General features: G+C 57.4%; 4 protein-coding genes across 4 annotated transcripts in view; 1 reads left to right on the forward strand and 3 right to left on the reverse strand.

Moving 5' to 3' along the window:
- Window positions 1–398: 398 nt before the first annotated feature.
- ETH_00012660 (uncharacterized protein) lies at window positions 399–746 on the reverse strand (the record flags this gene model as incomplete). Its single annotated transcript, XM_013372661.1, has 1 exon — window positions 399–746. The coding sequence occupies one exon, from the start codon at window positions 744–746 to the stop codon at window positions 399–401; it is 348 nt and encodes a 115-aa protein (XP_013228115.1).
- A 2,396-nt stretch (window positions 747–3,142) lies between these two features.
- Window positions 3,143–3,619, reverse strand: ETH_00012665 (uncharacterized protein; the record flags this gene model as incomplete). Its single annotated transcript, XM_013372662.1, has 1 exon — window positions 3,143–3,619. One exon carries the CDS (start codon window positions 3,617–3,619, stop codon window positions 3,143–3,145), a length of 477 nt encoding a protein of 158 aa, XP_013228116.1.
- Window positions 3,620–4,123: 504 nt separating this feature from the next.
- ETH_00012670 (uncharacterized protein) lies at window positions 4,124–4,603 on the reverse strand (the record flags this gene model as incomplete). The annotated part of the gene is made up of 1 exon (XM_013372663.1): window positions 4,124–4,603. The coding sequence occupies one exon, from the start codon at window positions 4,601–4,603 to the stop codon at window positions 4,124–4,126; it is 480 nt and encodes a 159-aa protein (XP_013228117.1).
- Window positions 4,604–7,538: 2,935 nt separating this feature from the next.
- The window catches only part of ETH_00012675 (uncharacterized protein), a gene marked incomplete at both ends in the record, with an annotated part of 8,849 nt that continues 8,132 nt past the window's right edge, over window positions 7,539–8,255 (forward strand). The window contains one exon of the mRNA XM_013372664.1: window positions 7,539–8,214. Within this exon, the coding sequence (XP_013228118.1) occupies window positions 7,539–8,214 (676 nt within the window). The remainder of the gene's footprint in view (window positions 8,215–8,255) is intronic.

Below are 8,255 nucleotides of genomic sequence, written 5' to 3' on the forward strand. Positions count from 1 at the left end.
GCTGCTGCTGCTGCCGCTACTGGGAAAACATGAGCCGCAGCAAACGCGGAAGCAGCAGCGTTTAGAGCAACTGGCGCAGCAAAAATAAAGCAGCAAATGGGAGAAATGCCAATTAGGGAGTTAGGCAGCTAATAGAAATGAAAGAGAAAATAAAATAAAATAAAATAATGGAAAATAGTGGGTTTAAGGACGAGACAACCCCCTAAAGAATCCGCAGCAAAAGCACATATAATTCTTCCCCACAAAAATACAAATTCACCCAGTGTCTGTACACCTCAGGTGTCTGTACACCTCAGCTGTCTGTACACCTCAGGTATCTGTACACCTCGCTAGTGTTTGCACAACTCAGGTGTCTGTACACCTCACTGGTGTCTGTACAGCTCAGGTGTCTGTACACCTTACTGATGTCTGTCGCTTTGCTGCTGCTGCTCACCGATCACTTGTGAAATGGCGCCATTAATTGCATCTCGGAGGTTTTGGGTGCAGACTTCAGAGTCTTCTTCAGAATCTTCTTCGAGGGCCTCAGCAGCAGGGGCCCCCCTGCTGCTTCTGCCTGCTGCAGCAGCAGGGCCCGGGGGGCCCCTGCTGGGGGCCCCTGCCTGCGCAGCAGCAGCGTCGCCGCTCGCTGCTGCTGCTGCGCTGCTGCTGCTGCTGCTCAGAAGCAGCAGCAGCCACACCAAAGATGCAGCCACGGGTGCCCAGCGCCTCCGCAGAAACGAGGATTGAGGCGAAGAAGGCCCCGACATCTTGCTGCTGCTGCTGCTGCTGCTGTTGCTGAGGTTGCTGCTGCTGCTGCTGCTGAGGTTGCTCTTGCTGCTGCTGCTGCGGCTCAGTAGACAGGCCACAGAAGCCCCGAAATCCCAGGGAACAGCAGCGACACAAGAAAAGGCCCTTTTCTGATTCCTGAGCTGCAGCAGAAAGAGACACAGAGCAGCCAGCAGCAGCAGCTGTAGCTGCAGCAGTAAGGCCAGACAGAAGCAGCAGCAGGTCTCGAGCAGCAAACGCGTCTCTCGCTGTTTTTTCAGGGAGGCTTTGGAAGTTTTTTTTAATCTTTTAAAAGACAAAAAAAAGAAGAAACTAAAAGGCAGCAGCAGCCAGCAGCAGCAAGGCAGCTGTGGGGCCCCAGGCGCTCCAGCCGTGTCTCTGGGGCACTCTGGCCTAGGCTCAAGGACAGCAGCAGCAGCAGCAGCAGCTGCTGCTGCTACTGCTGCTGCTGCTGTTTGCCCGTCATTTTTGCTATTTGTGCGGCTTTTTTGCCTTTATTTTTCATTTTGTCTGCAAATAAAAGCCAAAGAAACCCCCAGCAACTCCGGAGGAGGACTCCAGCTGCTGCTGCCTCGAGAGGCTGCTGCGACTTCTGGTGCTGCTGCTCCCCGATCTCTGCTGCTGCTGCTCCTGTAAGCCTCTTCTTCTCTGCTGCACCTCAGCAGCAGCTCCTGCCTCCACAAAGGGCGCGGGGGCCCCTGGGGGCCCCATGGGGCCCTCAGCAGGCCCAGGGGGCCCCATGGGGTGTCTCGGGGGGCCCCCCAATGGCCCGCGGGGGGCCTCCTGGGGGCTCCCAAGGGGCCCCTGGGGGCCCCGCTGAGACCCTTCGGGGGCCCACTGCAGCCCCTCAGGCCGCTGCAGTACTGGGGGGGCCCTGTGGGGCCCCGCGCTGCGCGTTTAGGCACCAGGGGGCCCCCAAGAGGCCTGGGGGCCCCCCTGAAACAGCTTAGAGCTGGCAGGGGCCCTTTGGCTTCCTGCAGGCCTTAGGGGCCCCCTGCTGGTGGGCCAGTTGGGCCCTTTAGCTGCCAGCTTGGGGCCCCCGAGGGGCCCCACTCTCTACCCTTATTTCCGTGCCTGTATGCCGTACCGAGAACAGCAGCAGCAGCTGCTGCTGCTGCTGTTTTTGCACTGGGGCATTGCTGTGCTGTTGGGCGGGGCCCCTGCCTGCAGCTTTGCTGCTGCGTGTCTTTTTGTGTGTCTGTGCTGCAGCAGCAGCACTTCTTTGCTTCGAGCTGCGGGTGTGTCTGTGTGTTGTGTGGCGTGCTGCAGCTGCCGAGTGTCTGCTGCTGCTGCTACTGCTGGACGGGCTGCTGCTGCTGCTCTTCAAATGAAGGACTTGTCTCTTCCGGGGGCCTACAGGGCCTTTTGCGAACTTGGGGGCCCCAAGGCGATCTTTTTTGTTGCTGCTGCTGATGCGCCTTCGCAGCAGCTGCTGCAGCTGCAGCCGCACCTGCAGCAGGTGCGACTCCGCTTTGCTGCTGCTCTTTTCGCTGCTTCTTTCTCTCCTTTGCCTCCCAGCTGCTGCTCCTAGCTGTGTCCGCTGCTGTCTTCTTTTAACTCTTTTTCTTTTTCCCGCTTTCGGGACCCCTCTGTCTCTTTTGTGCCCTTGGGGGGCCCCTGCAGCAGCGCCGCCGGGGGCCCCCTGGGGCCCCCGGGGGGCCCTCTGGGGCCCTGGGGGGGCCCCCTGGGGGCCCCCCGAGGCCGTAGTGCCCTATTTTTGGCTTTTTGTGGCACTAAAATAATTGTTGTGATTGTCTTTAATTTGAGCTGTAGAGGCAGCAGGTGGCAGGCGGCTGCAGAGACACCGCGAGCTGTACATACACTCGGGGTCTCGAAACCCTAAGCCCTAAACCCTAGGGGTGTTGGGGAGTTCTGGTTTTGCGGCCAAGTACTTGTTAGGAAGTTTTGAATGAAGATTGAAATGCATTTGGAGTTTAATTTTAATTTTAAGTTTCAGTTTCTTTAATTTGAATTGTTTGGTTTTGCTGCTCCCAGGACTTTCCTGCTGTTGCACTCGGCCAAGTAGATGTTGCTGCTGCTTCTTCTTGTCTTCTTGCAAATGCTTTAGTCACCAGGCACCCCACCGTCAACTTTCTCTGGGTAAGGCTTTGCTGCTGCTGCTGCTGTTTGCTGCTGCTGCTGTTTGCTGCTGCTTCTGGGTGCTCGCTGCTGTGGTTTGCTGTTTGCTGCTCCTCCCTGCTGCTTGCTGCTGTTTTCTTCTGCTTGCTGCTACTCTCTGCTGCTTGCTGTGGTTTCCTGCGGCTGGTGCTCTGCCACCAGTGCCTTTTGCTGCTGCCGTGTTTCTTCTTTTGCTGCTGCTGTTGTCTTGCTGCTCATTATCACTTTTGTGTCTCTGTATCTCCCATGAAAGCTGCTGCTAGCTGTCTTTGTGGCGGCGATTTGCTGCGCTGCTTCCCTGCAGCAGCTGGAGCAGCCTGGAGCTGCCTGCTGCTGCAGCGCTGCTACTGATGGAGCCGCTCTGCCGCTGCTGCTGCCGCGCTGCTGCTGCTGCTGCAGCGCTGCTGCTGCTGCTGCTGCTGTCTGGGCTGCATGCGCAGGGCACCGAGCAGCTGGGGCAGCTGGTGGGTCTGGACGTGCCGCGTTTGGTGGGGTGTGTGCGAGCGCTTGCTGCTGCTGCTGACGCAGCAGCAGCAGCAGCAGCGCTGCAGCAGCAGCTGGGAATCAAGGTGGAGACCGAAAAAGAGCTCCACAAACGCCTCGCAGCACTTGTCAAGCAGCAACCTGTAATGCTTTTCATGAAAGGAAAAAGAGAAGCTCCTTTTTGCCGATTCAGCAAAGCAGTTCTGCAGCTGCTGCAGGAACAGGGAGTCACGAACTTCGGGACTTTCGACATTTTCGAGGACCAGGCGGTTCGCCCCTGCTGCTGCTGCTGCTGCTGCTGTTCCCGCTGCTGGTTCTTTGCCTGCTGCTTTTGTGGTTCTTCGGCATGCTGCTGCTGCTGCTGCTGCTGCTGTTCTTGTTGCTGGTTCTTTGCCTGCTGCTGTTGCGGTTCTTCGGCATGCAGCAACTGCTGCTGCTGCTGCTGTTCTTGCTGCGTTTTGGTCTGCAGCAGCTCGTGCTGCTGTTGCTGCTCCTGTTGTTATTCTTTTGCCGGTTGCTGTTGCTCCCCTTGCTGCTGTTCTTTGGCCTGCGTCTGTCTGCTGCTCACCCTAGGGTTTACGGTTTAGGGTGCAGTCTTGCTGCTGCTTTGCGTTTTGCTGCAACTTCCATCTCTGCTGCCGGTTGTTGGATTGCGACTTCCTTGCTGCAACGCGTTTTGCCGCTGCTCCCCGTTTCTGCTGCTCCGCATTGCTGCTGCTGCTTTGACTGCTGGCGCTGCGTGGAGCTCTGCTGCCTGTTACCTTCGAGGCGGCATTTGCTGCTGCTGCTGCTGTTGCTGCTGCATGGGTTTGAGGTCACTTTGATGTCTGCGTAGGTTCGCGAGGGACTCAAGAAGTTCTCTGACTGGCCAACTTATCCGCAGCTTTATGTGAATGTAAGGGCAGTAAAAAGCTGCTGCTGCCTCTGCCTTTGCTGCTTGCTGCTGCTGCCTCTGCTGCTTCTGCTGCTGCTCCCTTCGCCTCTGCTGCTGCTGCGCTGCTTCCTGCTGCTGCGGCGCTCTTGAGCCCCTGGTTTGCTGCAGCGCTTTAACCAACGCGCTTTGGGGAAGGCTCCTGTGTCGCCTTGCTGCTGCTGCTGCTGCTGCTGCAACTGCACCTTCGCAGGGGGAGCTGGTTGGGGGCCTCGATGTGCTGAAAGCCATGGTGGCTGATGGGTCTTTTAAATCAGCTTTTCCTGCTTCTGCGTTTGCTGACTCCGGGCTGGCCAACTGAGCCATGGGGGTTCCCCTCGTGGCCCCCAGGGGGGCCCTGGGGTCCTGAAGGGCCCCCAGGGGGGCCCCTGGGGTCCTGAAGGGCCCCCAGGGGGGGCCCTGCGGCCCTAGAAAGCCCCCAGGGGTTCCCCCCTCTGCGCATTGAAGAGTCCCGCTACTGCTTTCAGAGGCCGCTGCAGCTGGGAGAGAATGCTGACGCTGCTGCAGTAGCAGCAGCAGCAGCAGCAATTAGGCAAGCAGCAGGCAGGCGCGAGTGCTGCCGCAATGAGCCCGCAGAGTTGTGGAAAGAAGAAAAAGCTTTTTGAAGTTACTGCACCTTTTTGTCTCATTATATTTTAGAGACAAAGAGGCGCAGCAGAGGCCCGACTGCTGCCTCGGCCAGCTGCTGCTGCCTCGGCCAGCTGCTGCTGCCGCAGCTAGCTGCTGCTGCATCGGCCAGCTGCTGCTGCTTCGGCCAGCTGCTGCTGCTTCGGTTAGCTGCTGCTGCTGCCTCGGCTAGCTGCAGCTGCCGCAGCCAGCTGCTGCTGCTTCGGCCAGCTGCTGCTGCTGCCTCGGCCAGCTGCTGGTCCTGCCTCGGCCAGCTGCTGCTCCTGCCTCGGCCAGCTGCTGCTCCTGCCTCAGCCAGCTGCAGCTGTCTCAGCCAGCTGCTGCTGTTTCAGCTGCTGCTGCCTCGGCCAGCTGCTGCTGTCTCAGCCAGCTGCTGCTGCTTCAGCCAGCCGCTGCTGCTTCAGCCAGCTGCTGCTGCTTCAGCGGGCAGCTGCTGCTTCAGCCAGCTGCTGCTGCCTCAGCAGCGTGCTGGGCCCCGGACTTCTTTGCTGACGCTTCTTGGGGTACGCTTTTTGAACCATTTTCTCTATTTGCGTCTATTGTTGCCGCTGAGCAGCCCGAGGGCTTCAATTCCATTTGCTAGCTTTTAAAGACACAAAAGCAGCGAGCTAAACACATGCCTGCAGGTCCCCTGGGGCCTCGAGCGGCAAGTGTATGCATGCAGCAGCACAGAGGCGCCCACGGCACTTCTGCTGCCGGCCTTTTGGCGCAGCAGCAGCAGACAGACTGCAGCACCTGCAAAGCCAGCCCCAGCAGCAGCAGACTGCAGCAGCTGCAACCCGCCCCAGCAGCAGGCCCCTCAGCCAACTCCCCCCAAAACCCGTAATCTTGGGGCCCCTTAAGAACTTCTTTGTATTTTGGAAAGTTTAAAATTAAAACAAAAGGAAGGGGCCTCGGGGACTCCTTGGGGGGCCCCCTGCTGCGCTGCTGCTTCATTTCACAGGCGCTGCAGCGCAGCTCTGGTGGCAGCTGCTGCTGAGGGGCCCCGTAGGGATGCTGCAGGAAGCTGCGGGTGGCCAGGAAGTCCATTTTGAATTAAATTCAAAAGTTGAAATTCATGCATCAACCCCGGACTATCTGATGCATTTATTGTTACGTATTTATTGTTCCTTGGCCAGGAAGTCCATTTTGAATTAAATTCAAAAGTTGAAATTCATGCATCAATCCCGGACTATCTGATGCATTTATTGTGACGCATTTATTGTTCCTTTTTTTGTTTATTCTGAAAAAAGAGTCAAAGGATCTGCAATCTTCTGGCTGCACTTAAGTGCATCTAAGCGTTTTTATTCTTCTTGAAGACTTGAGCTGCAGCCGAGGCAGCTTCACTGCTGCTGCTGCTTCTCAGGCTGCTGCTGCTGCTGGCCAGCGAGCCCCAGCTTTGTGGCTTTCTTTCTGGCAATCCCAGACTAAATCGAAAATAAACATGAATACAAATGCAGGTGCAGCAGCAAACTTTGCATTTATGAAAATATAACACAATACAAATGTTAGAGCCCGGGCTGTGGGCTTCTTCTGCCAGGCTGAAGTCTCAGCTGCAGCACTTGCTGCTGGAAAGCGCTTAATAAAACAACTCCCAACTACCCCAGAGGGCCCCAGCAGCAACTGTTCTCTTAAGGGGCCACTGGGTGGCGAAAGTTATTTCTAATAGTGCATTAGTTGCTGCTCTTGGCTCCAGTAAGGAGCTGAAATGAGTGGGTGGTTGAGCTGGTGCGCTCTGCTGCTGCAGCGCAGCACGGGCTTAGCCCCGCAGACGGAGTCTTGAGGGGACCCTGTATTGCCTGTGAGTACTGGGGGCGCTGCTGCCTGTTCCGTGTGGCTGATGCAGCTGCAACCGAGCAACAGCAAGGTCTGCTGCTGCTGCTGCTGCTGGGAGACCCGTGACCTCAGGTAGGCCTCTTGTCGTCAACTTCTCTTTCTACAGCGCCCATCCCGGAAACTGGCTAACTTTGAAGAATTTAGTGAGGCAGATCTTCCGTGCAAGTGCTTGCAGTCTGTTTCAGCAGCAGCAGCAGCAGAGCAGCAACAGCAGCAGCGCTGCAGACAGACCTGGGGAGCCCCGGCAAGCCAGCCAGGGCTCCCGCATAGAAGTGCCTTAAGTCTTGAAGCCTAATTAAAATAAAAGTGAAATGGAGAACTGAAGGGCTCAAACACACAAAAACCGAGCAGCAGGAGCAGCAGCAACACTGCCGGAGCAGCAGCAGCAGCGGCAGCAGCCTGGACCAGCTCACGGCCCTCCAGGCTTGAGCTTCCTTCTTGCCTTAACACCCAGTTGTTGCTGATCTTCCTTGCAGTTTTTTCTGTTAAATTTAGCAAATATTCAGGAAGGAGAAAGAGGAAATATTTCTGTTCGTGCTGCTGCTGCTGCTGCTGCTGGCGATACGCGCAGGCCTCAAGCGCTGGTTGCCTTCCGTGGCTTGCCGATTGTCTCTGGGCTGTCCAAGGGGTGTATGTACACCTTTTGCTTCCGATTTAAATCTGCAAAGTGAAATAGTTCTTTGAAAGCTCACTTCTTTCTCCAAGCTATGTTGCGGCTCCCCCGCGCCCTGTCAAGCTAGGGCAGGGCCCCTGCGGCTGTGCAGCAGCAACACACCCCTAGCCTTCTGCAGCAGCAAAGATGTCTCCCTCTCCCAGAGAGCTTTCTCCCCACCCAAGTGCCCTTAGGGACGCTGCAGCATCATCAGAGGGGGACAGAGCCCGCAGGAGACACACAGTTCGTTTTGCCTTGAACTCCTCCCCCCCAAACAGCCCTGGTGGGCCCGCCGGTGGTCGCGCAGCTGCAGCAGCAAGAACAGCAGCGGCAGCAGCAGAGTCGCCCCCACGGGCACGCTCTCCTGCTGCTTCTGGCTCGCCAGGGTCACAGAGGCAGCAGCTGCAGCAGCCACAGCAGCAGCAGCAGCAGCAACTGAAGTCCCCAACGCGTTCAGCCACTACTGCATCAGTCCTGTCAAAAGCAGCAGAAGAGCTTGGGGCCTCTGCTGCACCTTCCCGGGGGTCTGCTGCTCCTGAGGGCCCCCTGGGGCCCCAGGAGCAGCAGCTGGAGTTGGAGGCATCTTCAGCGCAATTCCACTTGGGGCTGTCTCGGCTAATGAGTTCTTTTGAAGAAGAGAATAAAAAGTCTCGTTTTAGAGGATCTCAGGCTTCTGCGTCTGCTGCTGCTGCTGCTGCTCCTTCCGACGCCGCCGCGGCGTTGCGGCGGTCAGCAGCAGCCTTGGAAGCAACGCAAGCAGCAGCAGCAGCGAGAGCAGCAGCAGCTGCTGCTGCACAAGAGTCACCTCTGCAGAGTCCGCTGCGTGGGGAAGCTTCAGAAGAAGAAGAAACCCCGCCGCACCTC

This window comes from Eimeria tenella, genomic scaffold (genome assembly GCF_000499545.2).
Source record: "Eimeria tenella Houghton genomic scaffold, Eth_scaff102, whole genome shotgun sequence".
Classification (NCBI taxonomy): domain Eukaryota; phylum Apicomplexa; class Conoidasida; order Eucoccidiorida; family Eimeriidae; genus Eimeria; species Eimeria tenella.